Source organism: Periophthalmus magnuspinnatus, chromosome 3 (genome assembly GCF_009829125.3).
Source record: "Periophthalmus magnuspinnatus isolate fPerMag1 chromosome 3, fPerMag1.2.pri, whole genome shotgun sequence".
Taxonomy (NCBI): Eukaryota; Metazoa; Chordata; class Actinopteri; order Gobiiformes; family Gobiidae; genus Periophthalmus; species Periophthalmus magnuspinnatus.
Genome location: NC_047128.1, coordinates 13,612,328 through 13,629,788, shown reverse-complemented (window position 1 = coordinate 13,629,788; position 17,461 = coordinate 13,612,328). Strand labels below are relative to the sequence as shown.

Here is a 17,461-nt window from a genome sequence, read left to right as displayed (position 1 = left end):
CAGAGTTTCCCAGGAGAATCTTCTTTGGGTCAAGTTCGAGATTTCGACAAGGCTTGTTTTCCGCACAGAAATGGCAGAGGGCTTCAAACACCCCGAACATACAGTGAGATAAATAAGTATTTGAACACCCTGTGATTTTGCAAGTTCTCCCACTTAGAAATCATGGAGGGGTCTGAAATGTTCATCTTAGGTGCATGTCCACTATGAGAGACATAATCTAAAAAAAAAAAATGGAAATCACATTCTATAATTTTTTTGTTACTGCTGCAAATAAGTATTTGAACACCTGAGAAAATCAGTGTTAATATTTGGTACAGTAGCCTTTGTTTGCAATTACAGAGGTCAAACGTATCCTGTAGTTTTTCACCGGTCGTTGGTCCCCGAAATCTTGCCATACATGGCCCCGGTCATCCTCTCCTTAATACAGTGCAGTCGTCCTGTCCCATGTGCAGAAAAACGCCCCCAAAGCATGATGCTACCACCCCCATGCTTCACAGTAGGGATGGTGTTCTTTGGATGGGACTCATCATTCTCTTCCTCCAAACACGGCGAGTGAAATTAAGACCAAAAAGTTCTATTTTGGTCTCATCTGACCACATGACCTTCTCCCATGACTCCTCTGGATCATCCAAATGGTCATTGACAAACTTAAGACGGGCCTGGACATGTGCTGGTTTAAGCAGAGGAACCTTCCGTGCCATGAATGATTTTAAACCACGACGTCTTAATGTATTACTAAAAGTAACCTTGGAAACGGTGGACCCAGCTCTTTTCAGGTCATTGACCTGCTCCTCCCGTGTAGTTCTGGGTTGATTCCTCACCATTCTTAGCATCATTGAGACCCCACAAGGTGAGATCTTGCATGGAGCCTCAGTCCGAGGGAGATTGACAGTCATGTTTAACTTCTTCCATTTTCTAATAATTGCTCCAACAGTGGATCTTTTTTCACCAAGCTGCTTGGCAATTTCCCCATAGCCCTTTCCAGCCTTGTGGAGGTCTACAGTTTTGTCTCTTGGCCAAGACCAAAGAACTGTCAAAATGCACATGTTAGTTGTCTTGTCTTACTGATTGTATGGGGTGGACAGGTGTCTTTATGCAGCTAACGACCTCAAGCAGGTGCTTCTAATTTAGGATAATAAGTGGAGTGGAGGTGGACTTTTTAAAGGTGAACTAACAGGTCTTTGAGGGTCAGAATTCTAGCTGATAGACAGGTGTTCAAATACTTATTTGCAGCAACCATCCCATCCATTTTCTTCCACTTTATCTGGGGCCGGGTCACGGAGGCAGCAGTTTCAGCAGGGAGGGCCAGACTTCCCTCTGCACACACACTTCCTCCAGCTCTTCCGGGAGGATCCCGAGGCGTTCCCAGGCCAGCTGAGAGACATAGTCCCACCAGCGTGTCCTGGGTCTTCCCCGGGGCCTCCTCCCAGTGGGACTTGCCCGGAACACCTCCCTAGGGAGGCGTCCAGGAGGCATCCAGAATAGATGCCCGAGCCACCTCAACTGGCTCCTCTCGACATGGAGGAGCAGTGGCTCTACTCCGAGCTCCTCCCATGTGACTGAGCTCCTCACCCTATCTCTAAGCGAGCGCCCAACCACCCTGCGGGGCGCTGTATTAGAAATAGGGTTAGGGTTATTTGCAGCAGTAACATACAAATAAATTATTTTTAAAAAATCATGCAATGTGATTTTCAGATTTTTTTTTTTAGATTATGTCTCTCACAGTGAACATGCACCTAAGATGAACATTGCAGACCCCTCCATGATTTCTAAGTGGGAGAACTTGCAAAATCACAGGGTGTTCAAATAATTATTTGCCTCACTGTATTGCCTGACAATAGAGTGTGACAAATTTCTGTCCTGACATGGAAGGTCCAACTATAGCCGCTCATTTGTATCACATGTTTTTCAAATGAAGGAGGCATCTCCTCCAAAAATTCTTGTATCATTCAGAACAAAATCTATAATTTCTTTTGCCTGAGAGAAGCATTTGGTGCTTTGATTGATTTTGTAGAAATCTGTGCTGTTTCTCAGTCCTCTGTTGTTTCTTTTCCCTTTTTAACATAAGCCATCATGTTTGTTTTTACCGGAATGGAGCAAGCGTCTCTCTGATTGCTTATTCCTTCAACCACGCCCTCTGGAGACAGGATCCAGTTCAGACCCACTTGTCTTTGTGAAGTTTTGTCAGAAGTGTGGCTCTGGCTGGAAACACATATTTAACCATCACAGGGACTTGCAACGTTTAGTAAGGTAAAATGTTACTTAGTTCTGCTTTAAAAGGCTCTATGTAGTATGTTATGTGAGCCCCACCTAGTGCAAACATGCACTTGGTGTAATGTACAGTAAACGTTATTCAAAACTTACCTATGGGGGTTTTGAACTGTGTTAAACTGATGTTTCTTAATCAAAACAGACCTGGAATTAAGTCTTTTCCTTGAAACTTGTAATTGTATGTTTATGCCTTCTCCATCGTTAGAGTTTTTAAACTCTTTGTAGGGCTGAATGATTTGGGAAAAAATTTATAATTGCAATGTTTCTGGCAAGCATTATAAGATTTGCTATTTGTTTTAATAATGGGATTCTGTTCAAAGTTCACATTTTAAACATGTCAAGGCCACTTGCCAAAAAGGCTGAAATATGAACATTTCAGAACATGTTTGTACAGATCTAAACTACAGGGTTAGCAGTTTTTATACAGATTAATACAGGAGAGTTTGTTTGAGGAGGAAATGATGGTACTTATAAAATTGCAGTCTTTGTAATTTGCCAATTGTGTCCGTTCAAATTGTGATTTTAATTTGATTGCGATTAGCCGCCCATCAAACCAAGAAATATTTAGAAAAATGTTATGAACCTGTTATTTACACTTGAACCATTTTCTCAAGGTGCTAATAATGATTAAAGAAAGGCTCATGAGCCTCTGGATTCACTTAAATCACACAATATGTAAATCTAGTGCTTTTTGTCTCATCATTTCAAAATACCTTTATCATTCAGACAGTTGGATTTCATAAAGCGGAAACAGAAGGTTAAATGATCCAAATTTAAAGGTGAACGTCTTTCTGGTGAAGGGTGCACCATCTCCTTGTCTCTATGGAGATGATATTGCTCTGCCTACGGAAGGTTCCGCAGTATGCATTGGCATTAAACTGTTTGGACAGGTGACACTGCCAACCCAGTCACTGATCAATTCTATGGAGAGGCAATTCTGCACCAGTTAAGTTTTTCAAGCTATTTTTTGAGCAATATGAACACCTCTTATGAGAAATATGGTAGTTAATGTCATACTGTGTGTAGCAGCCAGCAGCCCTGTGCCACCAGCTACTAGACCAAGGGTGTCGAACACATTTTCACCGAAGACCACATCAGCAAAATGGCTGTCCTCAAAGGGCCAGATGTAAAATAGATGTAACTACTTTTTAACTTGTTAATTAACTGTTTCTGTATTTATTACTTATTCAAGTTTCAAATATTGCATATTAATTTGCATAGATGTAAAAATATGGCTGTGTAACAACATATCTCTTGATAAAATGACATGTTAAGCTCATCATATCTTTTAATTTACCATGTTGAGGACCACATAAAATGATGTGGAGGGCCACATTTGGCCCCCGGGCCTTGAGTTTGACACATGTGTACTAGACTAACAGAGCCCAAAGGTGTTAGAACACATGGTTAAAGAGCCCAATACTCATGTGTTCAGTGACGAATCCTTTTATTGCCATTTTCTACACTTACACAACCACAGTCAAAAACTGTTTGCCTCTGCTCTGTAGCACTGCTCATCCATGAATTAGCCCTTAAATAGGCACACCTGGGCACACCCAGCAAGACCAACTTGATATCGCAGTGCCACACAGTGGCTGGCAGTGCAAACACACAAAAGGGTCTCAAAATTGCTCTTACACTGTGGAACCTTCCTGTCAAAGCAATATCATCTCCCTGGAGACAAGTGGGTGGCGGACTCCCCACATAGTTACATAGCGCACCTTTATTTTTATTTTTTTGTTGCCATGTATTGTTGCATTGTAAATTGATGGTGATGCTTCTTGTCACAGTAATCGTACCGTCGAAGCTCTGGAGACGTGACATGTAAATGACATCTCTCAGCTTTGATTAGATTTTTGATTCGTTGCAGAAGATCACATGGAGTTTACAATTGTGTTCTGTTCGTTATTGTCTTGTCACTTTCTGATGTTATTTTGTATTCACTTTTTTACATTTTGATAACTGCACAGCTGTTATACTGTTACGCATTTTGGTGCACTTAAACTGTAAATAAATGTTAAATGTTTTGTTATTATTGTAAGCAGCCGTCTAGGTAAAACCAGAGGCATGTGAAAGGTACAACCATTTTCGTACTACAACTTACTTTAATTGTGGAACAGAAGCAATGAAATAATTGTAATAGTTACGAAGTCTAAATAATTAAACTGCCATATTCTCTGAATAAATGCACAACACCATAAAAGCTACAGGTGCTGTACCTGATTTTACTGTCTAGTAGTGTTCAACAGAACTAGTTCGTTTTAAACAGCTTGCAGTGGTCCAGTTATTCCCCACTTACATTATGCATTGTGAGCATCCTAATTATTCACCATAATGAGTTTATAAATGCTTTTCACAACTCTTATAAAGAGATCGGTGAGGAATTTTGCTGTCCAGGTAAAACAACATTAGCACTCCAACAGCACACTTCCTGTTTCTGTCCCATTTTGGCATTTGATGAGCTAATTTTTAAATTATATCTGCACTGAGGCAAAAGTTTACTTCATTACATCAAAGAAATAAAGATTAAAGGCCAGGATGTTATTGTTTTGCATGAAAGGTTCCACAGTATGGCATTAAACTGATCAATCTCTATGTTGTGACCATAGGCTGTACATAGACTTCTTACAGTCTATGGCTATGACAAGCAGATGAAACCACTAGGCCAACTGTAGAGAGGAGAGGTCAGTCACAGGAAGATCGCAAGACCCCCCCCCTGAAAAGTTACACAGTGCACCTTTCAACTGTAGCAAAGTACTCAAAAATTATAAATGTATTAAAACTCGATAACAGTATTCAATAATAAGTGAAGTCACCCAGAGTAAAAAAATTCTCTGGTGGCTCCAACAAAAAACTGCACTTTAACTTTTCAGTCAGTTTTTAGACAAATTTAATTAATCCTAATGAGATACAAATGAGGGACAGGTGAACAGCAAAATCACATTCTATTTACAACAGATTCACAGAAAATATTGTCAAGAAAAAAACCCCAAAACTGCTTCAAAACCGGTGTCTGCAGTAAATAAACCCCACACCCAAAGTCAAATGAAATATTGTACATTTAAAATCAGCTCTAAAACAAATTAACAAGAAAAGAGTAATGCACATGCACAGTGGCAGAGTGGTTGTCCGGTCATCTCCTCTCAGTCAGGAGGTTGTGGGTTAGACTCCAGATCTCTCTTAAAAGTCCATAGGTGATGTACCTGGTAGAATTAGAAGTATTTTTGGTAACATTCAAGATTTCTGTACCATCGTAAGGTAAAACTTTTTTTTATATTAGCAAATTGAAATGTGAAAACCAAGAAAGACCAAGAACAACACATGGTCAGGTTTTTTTTAAAGAGCCCATTTTGGTCCATTTGTCATGAGTCCTGTGGGTTGTGTTCACGGTCTAGAATTTGATGATCTCATAGTTTTAGATGGAGAAACTTACTAAGCCTTATTTTTAAAAAGATCTAAATTTATGATCCACAAATGTTGAAATGTATTATTTTTGTGAGTGATCCTTTCAAAATTTATGCTGAAGTAAACAAGTCATTTAGCTCATTACAGAAATTTTAACCATAAACCAGGTCAACACACCTGCAGTCTGACAAGTTACACAGAGATTTCCACCTGAGAATTCTGACCGGTCCTCCATCTTAAAAGGTAGTGTAGTAAGCAGTTTAAAGTTGAAGTGCAGGTCAATTCTGAATTTGATGGTAGAATTTGTTGTTTGTACCTAGTTTATGGTTAATATCTTTAATTATCCAGATGAAACAAAGTCCAATGTCTTCTCTGTCTGTATAATATTAGTGTCACGATACTAAAATTTCAACCTCAATTTCGATACAAAGTAACAGACCCGTTACTCAATACTGATTCGGATACCACTTGATAATAAAAACACTCTTTCTTTACACAATAGAATGTGATATTCCACATTAAACAATAGTACTTTCTTTTATATTCCCATGTGGCCTTATATCTGTGTAATCCCTCAGTGTCCAGGTAGGTCCCATACTGGTCCATGAGTGTATACTGTTCTATGTGTCTTATACTTGTTCTGATACAGCTCAAGCTCATTCTAAAGCTATTCAGGAAAGGTTTATTTCTATCCTGTGAATGTGACTTCAGTAAAGACACTTGCTCAAATGAGTATTTACTTCCAAGACTAGTTTTAGTTTTAGATTAGATAGTTTGTTTTCTTTCAACAACTGTAAATTGCCAATTGATTATAGACCCCTGCCCTCCATCTGAAACGACATCATCGAATTCTAAAATATTGTGAACCAATCTGTTTAGAAATCAGTTAAATTCATGTTTTGCACATGTTTTTGTTACTTTTTGGAGTTATCTTGCGCGGTGGTTAGCGAGCAGAAAGTCTTTGTCAGTGCAGGTGATGCAGAGTTTGAGATTCCTGATCGATCCGCCTGCGCAATAGAACGCCCACACTCCCATCAGGAATAACATGACGTATGTGGGCACCAAACTGGCCACATATTCCGGGTTCTGGAATGTCTATGGAAAAACAGACACAACACAGACTGTTATTTGATTTATAATTTCATATCGCACTATTATAAAGGCTTTGGTTCTCCTGATCTCTCTGAGTGGAGTGTGCATGTTATCCCTGTGTTACTGTGGCAGAGTGGTTATCCTGTCTCCTCTCAGTGAGGAGATTGTGGCTATTTCAGTTTTCTCACCAGACAGGAGACGGTGAGGTGGCTGATGATCACCGCGGCGACAGCCCACCAGCGCTGCTTCTCACAGCCATCAAAAAACACCACGCCCCAAAACATGTGCAGAAGGATGATCGCCATCGTCATGAATGCTGTGGAGAGACAGACAGTGAGAGAGAGACATGATGGACATGAGACAGACGGGGAGGGAGACACAGGGTTAAATACAGAGCAATGAAAGAGGACAGTGAGGAAGACTGTGTGCAGAGATAAAAAGGCACCCCAAGTTTTGTCATCTTGTTTGTAAATATACTTAATGTTTTATAAATGAAAAAAATCCATCTCTAAGAATGCATACAAGTTTTTAAAAGTTAGATCTGTGGAGAGGCGACCCTGCGGACTGAAAGAATGTTTTTCTCTTTTGCAATACAAACCCTGTATGTAAATAAAAGCAGGATAGACACATGTACTACAAGTGGATTTTTAAAAGTTCTTTATTTAACCATAAAAGTCCTACTGAGATATGGAATCTCATTTTCAGGGGAGCCCAGGGCCCAGAGGACAGAAGCTGGTGGAAGACCTCTCCCACCACCAGAAAAGTTACACAGTGCTCATTTAGCTGTGCCAGTCAACTTGTATGTCCAGACTGCTTCAGGTCCCTATGACGTCCCCCACGACAAATAAAATAACAGAACGAACTCCAGTCACAGACACATAACACACAATAATGGATCCAGTGTGAACCCAGCTTCACAGAAACACTGACCTGAGGAGATGAAGTAGTGCTGGGAGTCTCCATGGATACCGACTGTTCCGGGGCCTGCCGAATCAGCCAAAATATTCACCACCGAAAACGCACCGCTCATAAAACCAAAACCAAGGCCGGAGACTGGGGAAAGAGACAACAGGGAAGTGTTATATAGACTATCTGTGAGTGAGGAGTAGGCCTGTCCTAATAACACATTTTTAAGTACAATATATTGCTACAGAAAAATATCCCAATAAATGATAGTACTACGTCATACCATTGACACAATAATTCCAAAACCTTCTCTAAGTAAACCTTGAGTGACCTTGAGTTCTAGTGTCTGTAATGGGTCATAGAAATTAATTATTCAAGTAACTATAACAAAATAATTATTGTATAAGCTTAATACTACAAAGTATTTATATCTTAGTACTACAAAGTATTTTTTGCAAAAAAGAAACCCACGATAAATATTGAGGCTGAAAGTCTGTTGTTGTTTCTATCAAATATTGAGCAATAAATTGATATACTAATTATCGTGACAGGCCTAGTGAGCAAGAGAGGGGGGTTACCATAGGCGAGCTGTTTGATGGAGATCGGCATCGTCTCCTCTTGACTCAGAGTCAGAAGACCCTCATTGGCTTTTCTGGAAAAGAAAAAGACAATTATCATCTAGAAAATTGCATGTTTTTAAGTAATATTTAATATTTAAGTAATAAAGCTTCTTAGTTGCATCACATATACATATATCAAAATACTGAATGCATATTAGTTTGAATAAAGCTTTTATATTTATATATATAATATATATAATATATATATATATATATATATATATAAATATACACATATATACATACATACATACATATACATATATACACATATAAAACACTGAATTCATATATCCTTTGAATGTTGTATCCTTTTGAAGGCTGTTTAACAAGCACCATTTGTGTACTAAATTTTGAGCACTGGTTTGATACACTGAAACCATTCATTCATTATAATAGTCCTCCTTTAAAGACAACATTGTGTGTTCTGAATTATGGGGACCAGTTGGGTGCTTTGCAGAAACTCCTTTACAGAGATAAGGCAGCCGGAGGAGACTCAAGGCCGAAAAACAGACCAGTGCAGTTGGGGATGTCCGAGAGAGGTGAACAAGGCCGGAAGGAGGAACCAAACCTGCTCAACATAATATTTGCATATTCACGTTGTATTTTACCTCTGGGTCAAGGGAAAGGCAGGCAGTCGGAGAGCCTGACTTAAGTCCTGCATACGTAGGCTGTTAGGGACAGCGCTTTTGACCCCAGAGTATTAGGTATTAGAATTGTAACTGTCAGGGGAATACATTTTTGAAATTTGAACTGATCGAATCCAGTCGTCATTTTTGATAGAACCCGCCTAACACCTTAAAAGAGGCATTGTAAAGGTTCTATATCAAGACAGACATTTTGCTACATTAACTGTAGAGTTCAACTTACTATACTGTTTTAACCTTAAGTTAAAACAGTATAGTAAAGCCTTAAGTTTTTTATATTATTACATTTTAGGTTTTTCCTTTACATCAGGTTGTTGATGAACCAGTTAAAACTTTAGTGGATGGCTAAAGAAATTCTTCTTTACTCGAAACATTATTAAGAAAGTATGAGATGCAATGACAACTATGCCTTCTCCTTTCTTCTGTCGTTCATATACAAAATCCTTTACAAACTCTAGATGTCCCGTCACAATCAGTGGGCAATGTCTCTGAAGTGACACAATGACAGGATGTGCCTGGTTGGTGGGAAACACTGTGCCACCACTGCCCTATTTAAAATAACACTATTCAACACCACCACCACTGCTTTATGTTTATGAGGTCATTGAAATTTAAGACACTTTTACAAAGAAACTGAAAATGGGGCAAAACTGAAAAGCTTCATTCACTGAACTGTCTCTGGTCTTAGTGGAACTTAGGGCTGTGAGGTTAACCAAAATTGAATTGAAAGTGTAATTAGTAAATTATTTCTATTATAATTGCTATTATGGTAGATGATCTGATGTTTTTTTGTTGTGTTGTTGTTGTTGTTTTTTTCTGCACCTATTGATCCAGTGAATCACTCCTGCACCCCATGTTCTAAAGCATCTTAAAATTTTATCATACAGGTACATTTAGTGCTGTGCAGCTGTTGTGTTTTTACCCTTTGAATTGGTGGATTTCAGATGACATAGTCAATCATAGAAGTGATCAGGTTCAGCATTTGAGAATTTATCTTTTGGATATTTCATGTCAAAGTACAATGTAATCAATAGGGAAAACTGGCTCTTGTCCCATCTGGCAGTATGATATATCACAAAAAAAATCGACTAATACATTATTTTTTTCATGGTCATACTGATTGTTTAGAATCCCGAGTAACCGATAGCCAATAAGCTCTGCCGATATCTTTTAGCCAATATGTAGGACTGATTTTCCCAAAATTACATAATTTAAATTATGACAAACTCCCCCACAGTCCTTTTTTTAACCACAAACCTTTAAGAGAGCTGTTTAGTCAAACAGTGTTGTTTCCATAGTAAAGTGTTCAAATAAGGCTTTACTTATATCCTTTAGGCAGATGGTCAGCCCAAACTAAACTATCGGCCTCTGTTCGAGATTTAAGGCCCATAGGCTAAAAATACATATACTGGTCTATCAGCTATCTCTAATCATCACATTCTAGAAATCTGAAAACCATCAATGTTTTTGAAGAAGTGCAGCCATTGCCCATTGAGACATTGTGGTTCTTGCAGTCTAACTCACTTGAGCAGTTTGTAGTAGGCGAATCTAAAGGTTTCCTGGAGCAGCACAGACAGCACCACTCCGAAGATGAGGAGTCCTTTCTGCTGAGATAGGCTGTTTTTGTCACTGATCTGAACCGAGATGAACCAGACCAAGGATGAGAGGAGTAGAGAAACCAGCCAGAAGAACGCCCTGAGGAGAGACAGAGGGGGGTTATGGAGAATCAGACTGGTCCTGGTTTGACTATAGATAGGGATGGTTTATCGGTTATCAGCAATATCAGGGGATTTCTCCAAAATACTGGTCCACTTCCGATATCTGGCATCAATAATTTTTCTTCAGTCTGTGCCCATGTGTCAGATTAGTCTTTTTGAGCAGACTCAAGAGTGACTGAATTTATATCCTAAATAAATACATTTTGCTATTTTTTTTTTACCAAAGCGATAAGCTCTAGTGAAGTTTACAAATTAACTTCACATATTTATAGTCCTTAGCTATGGATTTCAAAAGCGTAATATAAATTATCAAATTATCAACAGCAAGACAAATATCGGGTGCAGCCTATTTCAAGAACAAAAGTATATACAGAGATCTATATTCAACCAACTTCACAGAACCAAAACTGTTTCACACCTTGAACTGAATAAGTTTGCAATCAAATCTCAGTTTCAGAAGCAACCATATGATCTTAATAACATGTAGACTACAGGCTAATTGTCTGTAAATGTAATAAAATTTTACCATGCTCAAACGAATTCTATAGGATTTCTTTGATCTCATATCATTCTAATAGGATATGGTTAAATGTAATAGGAGTTTATCACTAGGGCACTGAAATTCTTTGTTTTGTGTTAATCCAAAACTTTGATAATTATGACCATTGGCAGAGTATTTTATTAAGTATTAAAGGGCCCATATTACACCATTTCCTGATCTATGTTAATGTTTCCTCATCAAAAACATACCTGGAGTTGTGTTTTGCATCATTCATACATGTTTCACAAAGACTAACAAGATTATAACACCTAAAACCTCACAAGAGTCAATTATGCATAATACAGGACCTTTATATAAACAAGCCCAGAGTGCAACTTGAATTGATTCTGTCTTTGTCATAAAATCCAAAGTTAAATGAAACTTCAAACACCTCGAAAACTAGACGTCTGTACCTGAGTTAAGTGCACATTTCAGATTATGAATATGAAACGTGAATAAACTGAATCATGAAAACAGATCCTAATTTGAAATCAGATATTAAATTTAACGGTTATATTTAGTTAAGAGTTTTGAGAAGCTAACTTGGCTGTAGCCGCGTTAGCTCCTTTCACTCATTCACACATTTAACTCTCTCCTTTGCAGTAAGTAGGACATTAAATTGTGTCATATGATTCCTCCGGGGAAAGACCCACCCTGCGATCAGAAAGATGACCCGGAGCGGCTCTCTGGAGACGGTGAACACAAACAGGGCGATGGCGGGGCCGAACGCGATGAACGTACAGCCGAAAAACACCGCCGCAGTCATCCTCCCAAACGCCCGAAAAACTGCTCACACGGCGGGTTGAAGGCTCCGGGACTGCGGGGGAGGCTCCGGGGAGAGGCTGCGGTCCGCGGGATCTTCGGGGATACCTCTGGATGGGTATAACTTGGTTAAATTGGGGATAAATGATCAGGTTTTTGTTGTTGTGATGCTGCGGCGCTTCCTCACAGCAGTCACGTGATAACGCGGAAGTACAGGGTTTCTTCTGCTGAAGTCTGTGGAGACGCGAGTTAAACATGGATCTAACGCCATCTAACGCGGGGAATGTGCAGAGGAGTCAATTCTCAAAACACAGAAAACACAGATTTGTATATTATTTCCACAAGATCTTTAGGTTTATCTTGAATCAGTTAATACTCAAACAATACACCCTTAGCACAGGGAGTATCTGCAAAAATTATCAATTATTGAATCATAGACAATCATAGCTTTTTTTTATTACAACGATACAAGGGGGATTAGCTTTATGTTCTATGTACTTGGTGACATCACATGCCTCTGCCCTGATTACAAACACCTGGCTTTTCCTCCAGACCCTCCCCTCCTCCCCCCTCACTCTCCCCTTTAATCCTCCAGGTATTGCCCAGTTTAGCAGCTCTATTTGAAATGTACTTTGGAGCAGAGTTTATGTGTTTAGTCTTGCTTTAATAAAACTCTGTTTATTTGAATTATACACAATGAGGAAAAACACAATTTTAAGGTTGTGTATTGTTTTTACAGAGATGAACAGTGTGGATAATCAATAAGGTCAAAAAAATATGCCATATTTCAAACACAAAAGCAGTTTATGTAAATCATGCGTAATCTGGCTTTAAATGAAAAACAAACAAAAATGAAATGTCAGGCCTCTGTCTCGAACATCTTCTTCCTGCCGTCCATCCCGGCCTTGTCCTCGATGTTCTTCCTCCAGTCTCCAGAATGCTTCTCCTGAGAAACACATTTTCCCATACAACAAAAACTATTTATTTCAAAGTACTGCTACTACTACTGTGACGACTACTACTACTACTATTGCTACTACTATTACTACTACAGAATATAAAAGTCAGCGAAATGTCTTGCTCAGGGATTCAACAAAAGCATGTTTCTATAACAGCAAGGTTGGACCCACATGTTGACTAACAATATCCACAGGTAAGACCTGACTCCATCCTGGTTCAGTCCTGGTTTAGTCCTGGTTTTGTTCTGTTTTAATTCCGTTTTAGTCCTGGGTTTGCCCCAGTTCTGACCCAGTTTTGACCTGGTTCAGTCCAAGATTAGTCCTGGTTCAGTAATGGTTTAGTCCTGGTTCAGTCCTGGTTATGTGCTGGTTCAGTCCTGGTTTAGTCCGGTTTAGTCCCTGCTCTCACCTCCTCCTTGGCCTCCTTCTTGACCTGCTTCAGGTTGGCTCTCAGGTCCATGGAGACTTTATGCTTGGATCCGAGCAGAGCTGCCAACATGGCGTCCGCAGACATACGGACCCTCTTCAGCACCGGCTTCTTGAACTTCCCCTTCAGATCCTGCAGCTTGATCTTCAGGTCTCCAACCTGAAACATGGGCAGTAAGATAAGTCTGTGTGGGGCCTGTGTGAGGTAAAAACAAAAAAAAAAACAAAAACAAAAAAAACAAAAAAACAACAACAACCTAATTTTAGAATAGTAATAGTGCTTCTGAGTAACATTGACAGCAGAGGTTACTTTTCCAAGTGATATTTTTGTATCAGTTACTGTATGTAATGGTGGTTTTTAGATTTGATAATATGTTGATGTCATACTCCCAGAGAGGAGCAAGATACTTTGCAGCTGATGGCATCAATATTCCTTGATGCTAACTGTAGACACTGCACTGTCGGAAGCTCTGTTACTCAAGTTATACTTTAATCTGAGTTGTTTTTTTTGGTTTTTTTTTTAAGCCAATCTGACCAGAAAGAGCATACTTAGTTTGAGCTAAAACAGGAGAGCTGATTTGTGCTGTTAAACAAGTCCCTCTCAAATAACATTACAGTCACAAGCCAGCTAGCATTAGCCAACAGCTCTCACGCTCACCTCAAACACCTAAACAGGACCATTAACGCTCAAATTGATCAAAGGCTCCTAAAAGTGTGTATTTTTCTTGAGTTTTCAGAGTATCTTAAATCTTTTTTGGCTGTGTTTGCTAATGTGTGCATTGCGTCACCATGGTAACTGAATTCTGCATCACCATGGTAACTGAATTCTGCGTCACCATGGTAACTGAATTCCGCGTCACCATGGTAACTGAATTCTACCACACCTCCAAAAGGTAAAACCTGATCATTTCGTTTAGGGCTGCAATTAAAAATTACTTTGGAAATCGATTAATCCGATGAACAAAATTTTAATTTAGTTTTTTACTCTAGTACATACAATTTTCGTGGATTAAAGTGTCGGCAAACAGGTGGTGGACCCAGAAAAAGTGTGCCTGTTTTGTAATGATTATCTTACTCTGAGAAATTATCAACAGAATAAAAACTTAAAAATTACACACAATTTTACATAAATTCTTTTACCTCTTTGTCTGACTTTGTGACTTTGACCTCCATATCATAGCGTTCATCGTCCACAAGATCGATCATTTTATGCAACTTTCTACACAGCTCCTGAAAAGAAAAGATGATTAGACCTGGTTTAGTGCTAGTTTAGTCCTGGTTTAGTCCTGGTTTAGTCCTGGTTTAGTCCTAGCTTAGTTCCTGGTTTGGTTCCTGGTTCAATCCTGGTTTAGCCCTGGATAAATCCTGGTTTAGTCCTGGTTTAGCCCTGGTTTCGCCATGTTTCAGTCCTGGTTCAGTCCTGGTTCAGTCCTGGTTTAGTCCTGATTTAGTCCTGGTTTTGTCCCGGTTGGGTCTAGGTCCAGTCCTGGTTCAGCCCCTGATTTAGTCCTGATTGATTCTCGGTTTATTCCTGGTTAAGACCTGGTTTAGTCTTGGTTTAGTCCTGGTTTTAGTGCCAGTACCTGCAGGTCTTGTACACTGTGTGGTAGTGACAGCGATGGGCAGTTTTCATCCATGTAACTTTGCTTTTCTTCTGCTTTTCTCTTGGACTCCTCCTCCATCATCGACTCAGCAACCTGCAGCAGCAAACTCTAAGGAAATATGGTATAAATATAAGAATACAGGGTTATTGCACTTTGTGTCCATAAATTAGTAACAATACTAAAAAAAAACAACTCAATTTCAATACTAAGGAATAGACTCGATACTCAATATTGATTCTCATACCACGATGTTAATAAAAACACTCTTTATTTAAATAATATAATGTGGTTTTCACAGATGTAAGGCCACATCCCATGTGGCCTTATATCTGTGTAATCCCTCAGTGGTCCGGGTAGGTGCCATAGTGGTCCATGGGCATATACTAGTCTATGAGTTCTTATACCACATGTGTGTTTGTTTAGTAGCTGGTCAAATGAGTGTCTAGCCTCCATTCTAGTTTTGGTATCAAGTAGTATCTGATTTTTTATCAGATTTTTTTTTTCTCAACCAGAAAAAGGTGGCTTGCCCTCTCTGGGTGGGTAGAGGGTTCTTGCCTCAAGTGGAGAAGTTCAAGTATCTCGGATCTTGTTCATGAGTGAGAGAAGGATGGAGCATGAGATTGACAGGTGGATCGGTGCAGTGTCTGCACTGATGCGGTCGCTGTATCGGTCTGGTGTGTTAAAGAAGGAACTGAGCCGAAAAGCAAAGCTCATGACCGTAGGTCACCCTAGGAGATAGGGTGAGGAGCTCAATCACATAGGGGGAGCTTAGAGTAGAGCCGCTGCTCCTACATGTCGAGAAGAGCCTGAAGTGGCTTGGGCATTTGTTCAGGATGCCTCCTGGACTGAGGAGGTGTTCCAGGCATGTCCCACAGGGACTATGTCTCTCGGCTGGCCTGGGAACGCCTTGGAGTCCCACCAGAGGAGCTGGAGGATGTGTTTGGGGTGAGGGACGTCTGGCAGTCCCTGCTTAGACTGCTGCCCCCACAACCCGGCCCCGGATAAGTGGAAGAAAATGGATGGATGGATTTTTGATACTTTTGAGAAACCTATCATACATTTTGTTCCACAACTGTCAGTGTATTAAGGCCAAAATACAAGGAAAATATACTTTGAATAATGCAGTATACAGTACACTAACACAATATAAAACAATATAAGGTTTTTGGAATTATGCAAAGTAATCTATTACCTTGAGGTAGTTCTTGCGAGACACTGGCATCTTTTTGCTGAAGAAACAATAAACATTTACTAGTTGTTCGGTTAATTTGTCTAATTTTAAGAGAATAAAAATGTTTTTTTTTAAATGACTATTCTGAATGTAAATAGACTGCAGCAGTGAAAAAGCAGAAAGACATAGAACTTGCTGCCAACAAAATCATCATTTCTATAAGTACCCTTTGCACAAATCCAAATATTGCAAGAATGACATTTATAAAGGCAGATACATAATTATAATATGTTTGAATAATATAGTGAAATGTGTACTATGAAGAAATATGAAATGATTACACAAAGAAATTCTAAAAAATAGTTTGTAAGAAGTGCTCATTTTTACTTAAGTCTAGACTGTACACTAATATAAACAACAGGAATCATGTAAGGTGTTCCCACAGCAATACTCACTCAGCCATGATGGAGGCCCTGGTGCAGATCAGGCAAATGCACAAAAGATCAGAGAGGGACCCTTTTATAAACTCTGGTCGTGGTTCAGTCCTGGTTTAGTCTAGATTGAGGTGCAGAGGGTGTGGTTTGGGTCTACAGTCTGGGCTTGGGGGTCGTGTTGGACCAGTTGGTCTGTTTTGGAGGAGGGGCTGTCTACAGTTGTTCTTAGTACTGTGTTGGAAACAGCTGAGGTGCACAGAGGAATAGTTTCAGTCCTGTTTATTTATAAATCTGGAAATTACTAAAAAAAAGACACCACAAGAAATGTCCAAAAAGCAAATTTATAGTGCATTTAATAAATTAATTAAGCTAAGGTGCACTGTGTAACTTTTTTGGTGGAGGGTGTACTGCTTGTCTCCATGGCGATGCTATTGCTTTGCCTGGAATGTTACACAGTATGACAATCAGCATATCCGTATTGCATTTATTCAATACCAGGGGTTTGTATTGCTCAAAAATACTTGAAAGACAATACATACATTCCTTCCATGAGTGGGGTCACCTCAGCATTGATCTGACTTGGTGTCTCCATAAAAAAAAAAGTCACCTATTGTGATATCACAACAACAGGTACTTACACAATAGAATGTGATTTTCAACATTAAATGGTAGTACTTTCTTTCATATTGCCATGTGGCCTTATATCTGTGTACTCCCTCAGTCGTCCAGGTAGGTTCCATGGTGGTCCATGGGTGCATACTAGTCTATGTGGTCTTACTTGTTCTGATACAGCTCAAGATCATACCTGCTCAAAAGAGTATTTAGTATCAATACTAGTTTTAGTATTAATTAGTATCTGATATTCAATACTTTTCACAACTTTTTTTTGTGGAAGATTCAAACAT

General features: G+C 39.3%; 2 protein-coding genes across 3 annotated transcripts; both read right to left on the bottom strand.

The window, feature by feature from the left end:
• Positions 1–5,131: 5,131 nt before the first annotated feature.
• Positions 5,132–12,176, bottom strand: aph1b (APH1B gamma secretase subunit). 2 transcript variants are annotated; one of them, XM_055230730.1, is made up of 7 exons: positions 11,854–12,154; positions 10,466–10,636; positions 8,253–8,326; positions 7,699–7,821; positions 6,957–7,084; positions 6,595–6,771; positions 5,132–5,474 (listed from the first exon to the last, which is right to left on the bottom strand). In XM_055230730.1, the coding sequence occupies exons 1-6, from the start codon at positions 11,964–11,966 to the stop codon at positions 6,604–6,606; spliced, it is 777 nt and encodes a 258-aa protein (XP_055086705.1). In that variant the 5' UTR covers positions 11,967–12,154; the 3' UTR covers positions 5,132–5,474; positions 6,595–6,603. The 2 variants fall into 2 exon arrangements, with proteins under 2 accessions (XP_055086705.1, XP_033841870.1); XM_033985979.2 differs by having other exon boundaries at positions 5,132–6,771; positions 11,854–12,176.
• A 645-nt stretch (positions 12,177–12,821) lies between these two features.
• Positions 12,822–16,667, bottom strand: LOC117393804 (troponin I, fast skeletal muscle-like). Its single transcript, XM_033991813.2, has 6 exons — positions 16,578–16,667; positions 16,144–16,180; positions 14,931–15,059; positions 14,488–14,577; positions 13,331–13,507; positions 12,822–12,908 (listed from the first exon to the last, which is right to left on the bottom strand). The coding sequence occupies exons 1-6, from the start codon at positions 16,583–16,585 to the stop codon at positions 12,822–12,824; spliced, it is 528 nt and encodes a 175-aa protein (XP_033847704.1). The 5' UTR covers positions 16,586–16,667.
• Between the last annotated feature and the right edge of the window lie 794 nt (positions 16,668–17,461).